At 32.2% G+C, this 15,017-nt stretch overlaps 1 protein-coding gene across 2 annotated transcripts in view; it reads left to right on the top strand.

The window, feature by feature from the left end:
- Positions 1–639: 639 nt before the first annotated feature.
- Positions 640–15,017, top strand: part of Dark (Death-associated APAF1-related killer) — a 28,870-nt gene continuing 14,492 nt past the window's right edge. Inside the window, exons 1-8 of one of the 2 annotated variants that reach the window (XM_068761250.1) lie at positions 640–822; positions 6,181–6,338; positions 8,570–8,797; positions 9,499–9,707; positions 10,900–11,194; positions 12,321–12,553; positions 13,384–13,942; positions 14,418–14,608. In XM_068761250.1, the coding sequence (XP_068617351.1) occupies positions 6,201–6,338; positions 8,570–8,797; positions 9,499–9,707; positions 10,900–11,194; positions 12,321–12,553; positions 13,384–13,942; positions 14,418–14,608 (1,853 nt within the window). In that variant the 5' untranslated portion in view covers positions 640–822; positions 6,181–6,200. Of the gene's footprint in view, positions 823–6,180; positions 6,339–8,569; positions 8,798–9,498; positions 9,708–10,899; positions 11,195–12,320; positions 12,554–13,383; positions 13,943–14,417; positions 14,609–15,017 lie in introns of those variants that run through there. The other variant, XM_068761249.1, reaches the window with a different exon arrangement.

Genomic DNA, 15,017 nt, shown 5'->3' with positions numbered 1-15,017 from the left:
CAATTAACAAACATTTGTCTTTTTAATCTGTGACTGAATAAAAAAATTCTCAAAAGCTCTGTAATAAATATATATTAATTTATTAGGTAAACTGTTTTTAAGCCTTTTTCGTTAAACTATCGATTAACACAAATATAGTAACGGGTGCTTTTTTCTTTTTAGGCGACATAACTACATCAGATTTTTTTTTCTTGAGTGATGTACATTGATTTTTACCACATATCTAAACTCATTCTTAGTTTCTGTTTTTACTTACCAATGAGATAAGTTGTGCATTTCTGATATATAACTTTATCCAGTTCATTTAATTAGACACCAATCGAATTAAAAATGTAAAGTAATCATATTGCAACGTCGTAACAGTGATGCTAAAAACCGTAATTTGTTATCTATGGTCCAATTTCATCACCGTTTACCCTTACTATTGTTTTAGTTAGCTACTCATTTTAAACTCGAAAAATTTGTTCGAGTATAACTTAGTACCCTTATTAAGTTCATAGTACGAGTTTTCAAAGTAGTGGTAAGAAAATGTTGTCAGCCAATGAAATAGAAAGGATTGTCTTAAGTTTTAATTTAAACCAATCAAGTACGTTACTTTGACAACAAATGATTGCTGCACTTCTAATGCATCTAAATGCATCAAACAAACAAGTCTAGTGGTTTGTCATAGTAACAAATGAAAAGATGTGTTGTGCATGGTCTTTTTACTTCTTTTAGTTGTTATAAATCATATCAAATAATAGATTGATAAATAATAAAATAAACAAACGAGATATTAATAAATCCATGACTATTTTCAATTTTTATTAGTACGCATAAGGGGTAAGTTGTTATAAATGTATTTAACTTTGCTGCGTCCAACTTTGTTATAGTTTCAACATAACAAATTATTTTTCATATAATATATAAAGCAGTCAAATTATTATACAACGATGATCGTGTTTAAAAATGTTTAGTACAAAGAATGAAAAATAACTAATTTACAATTAGCTTATGATGTGCTATATGACATGATGACAAAAGATTTAAGTGCCATAATGTAAAGTAGAAAAAAGTTTTTATTTGTAAGAGTCTATCACAATCTTTCCAATGTATTTGGTAGTCCTTAAATATATATATGTACAAATATTCTATGAATTGTGTGGGCTTAAAATTAGCTATAGGTTTTATATATTCCTAATTAATACATAAAATGTAACATCCTTCAATACAACTAACTTAATAACAAAAACATTAAGTATGTCATATAAATAAAATAAACTTATAAGTCTTTAAAAAATATGCAGCAATTATTTTTTAGATTTCACATAAACCATTAAAACAAATAAGCTTTTTATAGCGAAATATGCAATTGAATATTGATCAACTTGTTATTTAACTTAAATGACAAATAAACTTTGTTTTTAAAATCTATGATACTCTATCAATTTAATCAATATAAGTTTTTAATATAGCTATTGTAGAGATTTGAGTCCTATATAATAATGTTCAACACTTTAGCCAGTTAATAAGCATTATAACATTAAATGAGTAAAAGCTATAGAATTAACAAATAGTTTTTTTCCTTTTGTACTATTTTGCCATAAGCACATTAATAATTAATTTATAAGCCAATTTGAGCGAGAGATGTTAAAAACAATGTTATTTTTGCAAATTTTAAGATAAACAGTGATTACCTCCAATAGTTTAACCAGTGATCATTATTGACCATGAGATATATGATGTATGCATAATAAGTGCATTTTAAGTGTTCTGTAGGATTTTTTGCAAATTTTTGCATTGTACCAAATGTAGTGGACTGGTTAGAGCCCTCCCATTGAAGAGTTCAACAATTTCAATTATATGCAAAATTACTATGATTCCCTTTGCATTGTAGAAAGTTCCCTAAAATAGGCCAATAAGTGTTGAACTATAATTAGTATAGACCAGATTAACTTCATATGCATATTGCTCAGAGTAAAGAAAATAGCAGCCCATTATTCAAGATGTAAATAGGTTTAGAGATATCTTCATGTCATAAACATCTTGGTTGTTTTATCACTTTAAGATCATATTTGAAGATCCCTTCATGTGTATTGATATTTAATAACTTTTTATAATAGCAGCAAAAGGGCTAAAATTATAAACAGTGTAGTTAAAAAGAATATTTAGTTTATTTCCTTTAAAAGGTATTACCTATCAGTGTTATCTATCTGACCACAATTCCCACCAAGTGACACAAATTGCTACTTGATTACTTGGTGTGCTGACCCTGGCATAGTGACTAAAATAATAGTCATTAAGGTCAAGGTCAAATAATAATCATATTTCATGCAATTTGTTGTATTTCTCAAGTAAATCTATACAAGCATTAAAATTATTGAGATGCAAGAGTGGAAAGTCTGCCTAATTAAATCTTCAAAAAAAACAAGGCAATGTAATGTCAGGCAAAACATATACGGTTCTACATCCACTTTTAATTTAGGTTGGTGTCTCATGAATCCATGCACAAATGCTAGACTTGTCACAATGCGCTGGTTTCTGTAACTAAACAATGTTGCACTCATTTTGTGTCAGGCCTGGCTTTAATTTAGCCAACTCGACTCCTTAAAAAATCCCAGCAGGTCTAACTCAAAAATACTTTCTACAATAAGCTAACAATTTAACTTTAAGTAATTTTAATAATTATATAGCAACCAACATTTATGAAACAAAAGCATAAGTCTTTTCTTGAAAGAGTAATATTGTGTTTCATGTTGTAAAAAACTTTTATTTAGTTACATTTACAAATTGGACTATGGCAGACTTGATGCCTTGTGGGCATTTCTTACTTGTTAACCTAGTGTTGTGTAGATATAAGCAGTAGGGGATAGAAAAATAGTGTAATACATACACAATAAATAATATATGTAATATATATATATTTATTGATAAACACATACTTAACAAGAAGGACACACTATGTACATAAGCTACATATACAGACTATACACAAATAAAGTGAAGATTATTATGTCAATTCTCTCACCAATAAGCCTCAAACCTTTTTAAACATGGGCTATGGGTTACTTACTCTTTATATGTGAGAGAGAATTTATTCTAAAGTTAAACCATTTTGGTTGGATCTGTGAAAAGGACAAAGTAGTAAAACTTATTTGTACTACTTACTGTATGTATTTCAGGGGTGGCCAAGCTCCTTGATAGTTCGAGCCATTGTTCGCAATTTGAAATTTTCGCGAGCCGCAATTTAATACGCATATAAAACACGCAAACTAATATTTTTTACAAAAGTTATATTTATAAAAATTATATGACAAAAGTACAAAATGTGTATTGAAGTTATATTTAATGGCACATGTATATGAGAGCGCTCCTAATAATACCTAAGATGCCAGTTAATTAATTATGATTGGTCTTTGGATTTTGCTAATTTTATCATGGAATAATAATAATTATTATTATTCACACCAGTAATTTGTTTCAACTTCCCAGGAGCTGACATAGGTAATATAAATTTAAATATTGAAATAATTCCACAATCAAAGGGACCCAAAAATAATTTTCAAAGAGTTTGCGTTTGCAGTTTGGCCACCCCGGACACATTTTATATTTGAAGATTGCGGATATCTGTCATAACTTATATTAAGGAATTGCTAGTATATGATTAAGTTGTATTGATAATTATCACCATAATTTAATTAATTTCATTCACAATAAATGAATAAGGAATGAAGTACTTATGTTTGTAGACCCAATGTTTATTAAGTTTTACATGTGACAGTATCAGACTGTGTATTGACTTTACATCAACATTGATATGTTTCGTTCGACTTTTTTTTGTAATTATTATTTCCAACTTCAGGAAAGTATAATTGTTATATAAATTTATTTAAATGTATTGGGAATCTGTGAGGATGCTAGCTCACAGGTTTAAGGGGTCAGGTCAAGTCAAGAGTCACTTTTGTCTAACTAAAAGGAAAACACTGTAAAATGTAGTACATAAAATACATAAAATGAAAGTACTAATGGATATGAAATAGCCATAGTTACACTTCCTTTATTATGCTGCACATATGTTATTGTGTTTTTCCGTGTAATATTGTTAAAATCAGAATCGTAGTGGCCTTGACAATCATAGAACGGTCATTGACGTAAGAATTTATCCTCTTATTTTGGTTGTTTGCGTATCTGCTTGTCGTGTAGGTGGTACTAATCGGCAAGGTCGTATGTTAAGCAATCACTCTAAAATCTTGTTATTGAAATCTTCATTACTGTTTTGCACTTCAATAGTTATATACGCGTTGTACTTCCGATTGATTAGTTTTACGAAGGTTCGTTTTTTAAATTTTGTAAGAACATATTGGTGTTAAGAAACTTTAAGGTAGGATTGGATTCTTTTTTGCAATGCTGTTAAAATATAATAAGCTTAAATAAACAAGAATAGGTAAATTGAGTAAACGTACGGAAGTTATAAGTTGATATGTTAAAACTAATATGATAAAACAAGACATGTACACAGTGTGGTTTATATAAATTTATATTTCGCCATAACATAGACATCGAATATTCTGATACATGTTTATGTTTACATACATAAATACTGCTTATCGTAAAAATCACTATAGACAAATTACATGTAATTGTACATTTGTGGTAAATGTATACAAATAAATAAATAGTTACATTTGTTAATTCACATTTATATTATTAATAAGTCATTATAATTTGTCAGCACATAACTATAGATAAATATGCTTCATATACAGGATGATTGTTTATAGATGTTAAAGCTTTAAAGAGGTGAATTTATAACTCATTTGCTGTCAATTAATGTATGGGAACACCCTATTAATAATCAATGATTTCAGATTAAATAAATAACGATAATGTAATTATAATATATTACTTTACTACTTACTTACTGTATTAGTAAGAAAAAACGTATTTAAAATCGGGTTACCACGTATTAAAGTTAATTATTGTTTACTATTTTTCCCTGTAGACTGTACTGCTATACTAATTGTTATGCCTGATGCGTTCCAATAGATATAAATAAAAAAATGTGACCTACTTCAGATTGTTCACTTAATACAGAGTGATTGGAAACTGGTGTAGAATCTACAAAGCTTTACTCTGACAAATGAGTAATACATTGACCTTATTTAAAGTTTTTTGAACCTATAACCAATTCACCTATGGGCATCAGAAATTATGAAATTTATATCTCTTGTGTATATTTATTGCAGCTTCAAAATACTTTTTTTATTATTTAAACCATTTATAAGGTCGTTTGTCATATGAGTTTCGTTAATAGTTTGTTTGTTTCATTAATTAAAAGATATGTAACCACTATGGAATATTTTTAATTTGATTACATAGGTATATATAGAGTAATAAATTTACTGAATTGTATTGTTGTTACACTTTAAAAAATGATTACAATTTATTCGATGACACAGCCTAAGCCGAGGTCCCCTCGTGGGGTCCCTCATATCTAACCAATCTATGAAACATCCGCCTAAACGGTCTAATAGCTCAGCGGCTTTCTAATCCAGTAAAATGGTAGCATTTAGTTGCCGCTCCAACCATTCGCAAATGCGCTGCAAGAATTAGCTTTGCAGAATTCTTTATTCCGGTAGTAGATAGATTGCATTATCTTATCGTGAGTTAAGGATTCAAGTCGTATCTTTTTTTTAATTATCGGTTAATGCCTTTTCGCTGTTGGCATTATTTGCAGGTTCATCGGTTTTAACCCTTTCGTTACGGCAGTGTGCTTCACCGATTTGTCACTGCTGAACTACTAATCGATGTACACAATGCGTAAAGATAAACATATCGCAGGTGTCATGGTGGAATGGTCAAGTGTTATACTGACGACGTCTATAGGCGACACTAGTACACACAATTCGGCATAGCACATAAAAGACTAGATTTTTTTCACGGTAATAAAGTTTCTAAGTACCTTCGAAATTCATGGCTCGGGGAGATACATCATATGTTTCACCAGACAGTTGCAAAGCTTTAAACGATTCAGAACATACTAAATACAGTCTCGGTGTAAAGGCCCACATTTTCTTATTATTTTATAAAAAAAAACAAAGACTATTTTTATTTCTTTGGTAGATTTGTTAGAAGTATTGAAATAAATAAAAGTACACTTTGTTACATGTGATGTGACTTAATAAGATTTAATTTGTACAGATGAAAGGGAGGCAGCCGGCATGGATAACAAATACAGGGTGCTGTTGCAACACCACCAGCAGGACGTGGTGAGGGATTTGGACGTGACGTACATACTGGATGAACTGTTCACCAAGAACGCGATATCGAACGAAGACTTCGATAACATCTACAAGCTTGTGAGTGCTCCATTACTCATTTAGTTTTGCCCGCGATCGTTTAGCGCGTAGTGATTAAGCCGTCGCTAAAATAAACAACAAATATTGAGTGATTCAACAGATAACGTGCGAACAATTCAAATCAAAAGCAACACTCGAAAGTAATGAGCAATGTTATATTTCTAGCAATTATAAAAGTAAACCACATTATTACAGTAATATCTATATAATATATATCAGAATAAGTAGATCCATTGAGGAACGAAAATAATCGATAGCAGGGTTAGTAAGGTTGAATTGGCAGTGAACAGGTCACATAGCACAAAGAACAATGGCCGCTAGAGCCTTAAGATTCTGGCGTAGACCACGAACTGGAAAATGAAGATTGAAAGCAAGCCCACCTATAAAGTAGACAAACGATCTTGTAAATGTCATTAAAAGACGATACTGAAAATCTAAGGGAAAACAAGGAAGCTGAAGGAATGATGAGTATCAAACTAATTCTTAATTGACCTGTTGGCTGACAATAATCTTCGAAATATGAATTTTAAAAATTATAAGCGAACTTTCCATGGGAATTAACCACTTCGGTACGATTATAGTCGACGGCCACAGGTGAATGCCCACAGCCCGCTCCTACCTACCGCGACACTGAGCTCATCTTGCTCTTGTGATGAGATTGTTGTATACTACAAGCTGATACAAATACGCATTACTGTAATTGCAATAATAGGTTAAAATTTCCAGGTTAACGACTAAAGTCGACGTTCGCCCGTGCGCGCGTTGACGCCCGGTTTTGTTGTTTGTAATGCGTATGTAGATTTTTATATGACGTTTGGAAGACTCGTTGCTTTGAGATGAATGGTGCCATACGGAAGGTCAATCTGATTATAGGTTTTATCAAATTAGACTCTTTAAGCATTCCTCCGTGCGTCATGATACAGGTGGTCACTGTAAATGATGCTATACATTTCCGTGCATTGCCGGTGGCAGAGAGCTTAGTGTTTAGCCTTAACTTCGGTTTTTTGGTAACTAAGCTCCCTTTCTTCTATCGAATTAAAGTTTATGGTTTGAATGGAATTGAATCTACATTTTGACCCCTCGCTTACAGAGTTAAAATTGGGATTTACTTAAAATGAGATAACCAAACGAAACTCACTGGAACCGCTGTACCGCGCTTTGTATAACCGTTCTTTCCTAACACGCGGTACAGCGGTTTCGTTCGAAGAAAGTACAGAGAACAACTTTTGGTCGACCTACAAAGACACTGATTTATTAAAGACTAAAAATAAAAGAAACGTAAGTAACGGCAGTCAGTAAAGATGACCTTGATGTTACTCATACCATTTGAGAGTTTAATTTTTAAAACAATAACTTTTATTTTTAATTTCGTTACCGGCGCTCCCATGATATGACCTGTTTATTTCGCACCGGTATGTAATGTACGTATGATTTCAATATAAATTGCAACAAAAAAACTTGTTAAAATAAATACAAGAAAATCATGGGAAAATTTTATCAGTTTTATGTAAAAATAATTGTTTTTACTTAAATACCATTTAAATGATAAAATTAAACGCCTTTAGATTATTACGTAAATACAAAAAAAATTACTTAAATATGCTAATTATTACATTTACTTCTCAACACTTTTTAAAATATTATGTTGTTCGTTGGAATATTACGACATAAGTAAAGAAATAACTAGGTAATAATTTGTACGAGGCATAGGTTGGAGCGAGAGGCACAATAGCAAAATCTCTTTATAACCTGCTAAAGGATTTGGACTTCAAGAGCGAATACCAATTTTAAATGGTTCTATGAATGCTGTTTTGGTAGCTTGTTTCAGAAATGAGCTGATATTCGCTTTGTTTGTTTGTTTGTTTGTTTTGTTGTTATAGAGAGGTTTCGCTGTATATATGTATATACATACACACACACACATGTGTGTGTGTGTGTGTATATATTACTAGCAGTCCCCTGTCCACCCCCTAACCTCCTCTTTTTGGCCCAATTTGGTGTAATCTTTTTCGTAAATTCGTAATGGACGAAAAGGATTTTCCTGTCTAATATCAATTCTAAATCTTATGGCTCAGAAGATATCATGGTGTTACCATAGTCTATATTGTATTGTGTATTGTATCGTAAAGTAAAAAATATGAACCAATTGATTCTTATTTATATGAAAAATCAGTGTTTATACTATATAATAAACTAATTAATTGATTAAAAATATTTTAAACGTGTTTTAGTCAAGTCGGGTTGACAGAACCCGTTACCTGATCGACACGCTCCTCCAGAATGGTACGAACAGCAGCTACGAAGCGTTTGTAGACAGTCTGGCCAAGGACTGGCAGTGGCTCTACAACAAGTTCACGGATGAGAACAACGAGGCCATGCTGAATGACAGCTTCGAAGACGGACTCAGCAGGGGCGACGTGCCGCGTCTACCTGATCACTATGTGCGGAGAGTTGCCGTTGTGAGTACATGCAAATTTAAAACTCCACATAGATTTACAACAACAAAAAATTTTTTTTTGTTTCCGTGATGTAGGTAATAAAGAACATTACTGCATACACAAACTATTATTTATCTATATTTGGTGGCGGAACTAATCTTTTCTATAGTTATAATCAATAAACGCTTAAGTAGACGCTGACGATGTGGTCGCTTATAAGACAGCTCAAGGTCACTAACATAGCAATAGAGAAGGCTATGCTCGGTGGTTCGTTGCGAGATCGAATCAGATATGAGATTCGCAGAACTAAAGTTTGTAATGACAGTGGGCGGAGCACATACCCCCCCTATGGTTGCGGCTAACGGCCGTTGGGGCTGAAAGGTTTTCGAATAGCGAGCTGGTAGATGCGGCATAGGTATGCCCTTTACTAGGTAGACGCGGGTAGCGCAAGACCGATCTTCGTTGAGATCTTTGGGGAAGGCCTACGCCTTCTAGTGGACGTCTGCCGTTAGACGTCCACTAGAAGGCGTAGGCGTAACGAACTAGCAATAAAACGAGAATATGCAATAAATAAATATTTATAAAAGAGACTGATTCTAAATTTAAAAGTGATATGAAATGTTGTTTTTTTTTGTTAATTGTATCTGTATTTATGATCAGACTAGATATATTATTTTTATACAATAAATAAAGTCATGACTGTATATAAGTATCTTGAACAGGAACAAGAAGTAGCAAACAAGTTAAAGGAATTGAGTCGTCATAAGATATTGACGCTGCACGGCATGCCGGGGTGCGGTAAGACAACGGTGGCCGTCAGTGTGCTCCGCAACAACCCCGACCTGGTGACCAGCAACTTCAACGGTGCCGTGTTTTGGCTGAACTTCGGCAACTGTAAGACAGACGATGACATACTTGCACTGCAAAACAAGTGAGATGTTTTATATAAAATTTTAACCTTTTTCTTTATTACTTAAATATTAATTCTCTTTCTCTTAATTTAATATTAATCACTAGATTCGGACGGATTTCGTGTTATATTCTTTTCTCAATCTATACCACTATCATGGAAACCCAGTGTCGTTTGATTTCTTTTGATATGTGTTTCTATACTATTTATTACTTTTTGTGCAAATCCTTCCCACTCCATGCTAACGCACTCCTTTTTTATTTGTTGCTGGTGCCTATTCACTCACCGCATACATTTCCATGGGCTCTACTTCCGTGTATATCGTTTCGATTATCTCCGAGGAAAGCCTACCCAAACTATTTTTGGTACTTCACTCTGTTAAAAGTTTTTAATCTGTTGCAGTCAAATATTAAAAAAATGTATTTCATGGTTATCGCTTTATTTATCAATTCAATGTTTTAATAAATTAATAATCTAAAATTATTTGTAAAAATATGTTTTCTGTTTGATACACTACAAGAGTTATGTAAGTATTTTTTTAAATTATAATGCTTGAGATATTTATTGTTATTTTTTGACTAAAGCGGACAGCAGACAACTGTTTACACTAAGGTTTGTAATAAAAAAATAAGAGAACCCTTTACACAGTAGTTTATATGACTATCAGGTTTTTGTACATAATATCATCAATTTAAATTCTTAAAGTATTGTGCCAAAAAAAGCCTTGAGTTTTGCATTTTTCTAATAACAGCTCTTAAGATAAATAGTCCACCATTCGCCAGAAATTAATATTTACACGGGGTAAAATTCTGCATGTTGTTGTTTGCACGGTGCGGACGTGTTTCCTTGCTCTTCTGATTTGCCTGTCTAATATTAAACCTTGAAATTGTTTTACTGGTGATTCTTTAATATGCAAAGATAGAATAAAAAGAGATTCTTTTGACTAAAACTAATGTAAAAGATCCAAAAACCTGTAAGTTGATAAAAAATATTTCAAAGCACCTTTAGGTTATTAAAAATAGTTAACACCTATCAAATTCTAAAAGTAATTATGTGTCACTTACAAAATTGCAATTCAAAGAGTAGTATTTTAAATGTTATCCTGCGAAACCAGTATAGTTAAATCTAACTGTTGTTAATAACTAACAGTTAACTTAGTTAAAATAATTAAATAATATGATACATGTTTTTCAAAATTTACTCTTTGTTCCAGATTATATCGTAAGGCATCATCTATGTCGACGCATAATTCACACATGAACTCGTCAATATCTATGTCGAGCATCGGATCCAACGCCGACAGCCATTCATTCTACGATTGGTCGTCGCAGGACACGACAGACCGGCTGAAGTCACTGTTCCTGGAACCTTCACTGAAGGAATGTCTGCTTGTGTTAGACGAGGTGAACAAGAAGAGTTGTTTGGAGGCTTTCGATATCGGCTGCAAGATTTTAATAACAACGCCCGACACGGGTGTCGTTTCAAATTATCAACCACAAATCATTAAGGTATGAGTTATTTATTTATAATAATGATCACTTGTGTAAGACGTTAAGTGAAAATTATAAATAATCGATATCTTTTTCTATTCCATTTGTGAAAACTCAAAGCTCACCAGCCAAATGTCAAAACTCAAACAACATTCGACAATAAAGAAACGAAGTGGACATATATCTGTTTATTAGGTACTATAATCTATCTACTATCATACTCTACAGGATTCTGAAAACTTAATTACTGCTGTGTTAATACACAAGTTGTTATGTTACAATGATCGTTATTTCTATAACTATGGCATCTTTATCATTTATTAACTTTAATTACCACATTAAATGGGTTACTCAAAGACATCAAACTTAAAATTTAACTCTAAAAATATTTTTAAATAAGATAGAGACATTATAAATCCTATAATTAAATATTAGTGCTCCTACAATGGCGTACAAGTTTACGTTGTATTCACAAATAATTTAACTTAAGTTATTAAAGGATAGTAAACGTCGGCACACTTTATTTCGTTCGAGACTACTACGGAATACTTTAAGTACACCTTTTTTTAAATAGTTATCGTTCTTTATTTGTATTAGTCTGTTTTATTTGAAATCGTGTAATTATCATTGTAACTGTGAACGGTATTATAATACACTCGCATGTAATGTCTTTGTACCTTGTAATACATTTAAGTTCATTAAACCTAAACTTGTAAAATATTGTCTATATAGTGTGAAGGATATTTTAAATGATAATAGAGCTTGTGTATTTAAAATAAAATAAAATTTATTACTTGTTCTTACTACTGTATTAAGAATATTGTAAAAGCAATCACAAAAAGACGTCCAAGTTTGTTGTGGGTTCTTTTCATATCAGGGCCCGCTTCAAACCCTCGTAGCTTTAAGTTGAAGAATACCTTAAGAAAGAGTTCAGTGAACAGTACATAGAGGAGTTCAGTGCACTATAGTTACTATCAAATTAAGCCCTTCCGACATTCTTCTTATGACTTACACAAGTCGTCACTTAAAGTAATAAAATATAAAAAATAAATTTATTATTAGTAAATTGATGAATTATTTTTATCTTAATTTTGGTTCTTGTACACGTGTGTGTGTAATAAATATATTAAAATAACACTTGTAGGTTGAAAATAGCTTTACTGAAAATGAAACACTGGAGCTGTTTTCATCATGTCTCGAGCAGCCCGTATCCCAGCTACCTCGGCAGGCCAGGAAACTGCACGAAATATGCAAAGGAAGCCCTTTTCATTTAGCTCTCATCGGCGCCCAGCTGTCAGAGAACAAGGAGCGTTTCAAACACGACCACAAGTATTGGAATTACTACTTGAATAAACTGGAGAAAAGGGACTTCTTTTTGTAAGTGTTGTCATATTTGATTTTTTTCTAAGAAATTATGGAAGCTACTTGAATGAATTACTGGAAATTTAATAAAATAACCTACTTTCATAGTAAAGAGCTATTGCTTATAGGTGTAAAAGCTTATTTGCCGTCAATTAATTTATGGTCTACCCAAGAATCAATTATTTTACAAAGTATAAATAGAGTAATGATAGTATAGAACTAATAAAAGAAAAGCATTTTCAAAATTCGTATTGCTACATACTTAAATTAATTAATATTCAGTATCTCTCCCTGAAGACTATACACCGCCTGAAGTTTTTGGACTGTAGAATTCCAAAACAAAAATACAAATTTCGATGTGTTCAATACAAACAGGTGATTAAAAATAATTGTAAAAATTCTAAAGCTTTTTGCTGGCAAACCTACTATATGTTCATTCCTTTATAGCTTTTACAGTTATAACCGATTCTCCATGTAAGTTATGAGTATATAAACGGTAATTTTTCATTACAAGACCAAGCCAACACTGAGGTGTTGGCGACACTGAATGTAAACACGCATTAGGATATTCAATTTCTTTTTATGATATTTAATTACTATTATAAGTCATATTTTGCAATATGTCTATCTCATTTAATTAACTGGGTAGATGTAAATGTGATTCCTACCTCAGCCACCTTATGTATGACCTTGTCTAAGAATTGTTATTTCGATTTTGGGACATTATAACCAGTATAATCGCTCGATCAACCTGTAGAGGCTGTAAATGTCATTAACTAAACAACGTTTGTCAATGTAAAATAAAAATAAAATTTTCATTTACGTTTATTATCATTTCTTTACAGCTTGTTAAGACATCAGGACAATCCGAAAAAAACAGTCGAAGTCTGCATAAATCTGTTACAACCAGACATATTAGCACTTTTCAAAAAGTTATCAGTGTTGCCCGATAACGTCAAGGTCTCAGCGAAAGTGCTAACCAAACTGTGGAACAAGGAACTGACCGAGGTCGAGTCCATTATAAAACACCTGCGCAGCAAATCGCTCATCATTGAATTTTACGATCGCGAACAACAAAACTATATTTATGAGATACACGTGTTTATAATGGATTATCTAAGAAGCTGCTGGAGCGAAGAGGAATTGAAGAAGCTACATGCTGAGTTTTTAAAAAGCTACAATTATGATAACGTAGACAATGCCTCTACTGATATAGTGGATGATGGGTATATAGCATTCTACATCGGGTACCATATACTAAAAACAAATAATCTGAACAACAAATACAGTTTATTTAATAAATTATTTTTAGATCTAAAATTTCTAGGCAATAAAGTTAGATTAACAGGGCCGTCTGATGTCATTCTAGATCTGAAAGAGTATGACAAATACATTGCGGAAGAGGTGAGTGATATTAAAAAATATAAATCATAGCACTTTCATTATATGATTGACCTATTTGCATCACATAGCTAACATAAAATCTTTGATTGCAAATCTGTTATATCATTGACGTGTGCGGAGTACAGGGAGCGGGTTATATCAACCTTTGTTATATATATACACCTTAACACATATATATATATATATATATATATATATATATATATGTGTTAAGGTGTATATATATAACAAACGTATTGCACGTATGTATATATATATATATACATACGTGCAATACGTAAAATAGTTTGTCCGCCGCTCACGTTCATGGCCTTTTTTCCTCTGCTCCTACTTCGCCACATTTTCATATGGCCCCGCACAGTGGTTTCGGTTGATATAAGATAGTTTAAAAAAATCTTCTTATTAAAACATTAAACTAAGATTTAAAAAAGTAGCGTAAGGTAAATTTTCCCTCAATTAATCTTGCACATTACAGACATTAGACAAAGAGCTCCTAGCCAGTATTAAAGCTTACCTCAGTACGCACGGCACCGACCTCTACCGCTACCCCTACACGGATATAGTTCAGAGCATATTGCAGTACGAGTCCAAAGGCATCCTATACACGAAAGCTTCAGCCATTGCTATGGAGAGATGCAGCAAAAATGAGCTTTATTTTGAATTCCTGTAAGTATCTTGCGACTATTGAATGCTTTTATAGTACCAGTTGAACCAACAAGCACGGAAGCCAAGTAATTAAATGTCATGCACAAATCAAACGACCATATTGCATCTCATTAATAAATGTTTATAAGTAATTTTAAATTTATCCACGAAAAAAGATTAATCGTTAAAGCATGCTGTATAAAAGATTATATAAGATATAAACATGCCAAAGATTAATATGTTCATTGTGAAATTTGTATAACAGCTCAAGTCGTGGTACCTTCTTTTATCCATGGGGATCAACCAATAGTAAGCCAAACATTCATCCCTAGTGCTGTTACGCTCGCACAATGCCTACCACACGCAGACCTGTGCGGGTTCATTCACCCACGACTTGTACTACGCAAAATATATAGATATAGCTACAAAA

The sequence above is a fragment of the Battus philenor genome, unplaced genomic scaffold (genome assembly GCF_028537555.1).
Source record: "Battus philenor isolate CCGP_79_NKW_IND1 unplaced genomic scaffold, ilBatPhil1.0.hap1 SCAF_14, whole genome shotgun sequence".
NCBI lineage: Eukaryota > Metazoa > Arthropoda > Insecta > Lepidoptera > Papilionidae > Battus > Battus philenor.
Note: the sequence above shows the minus strand (reverse complement) of the source record. Positions and strands in the feature narration are given on the sequence as shown.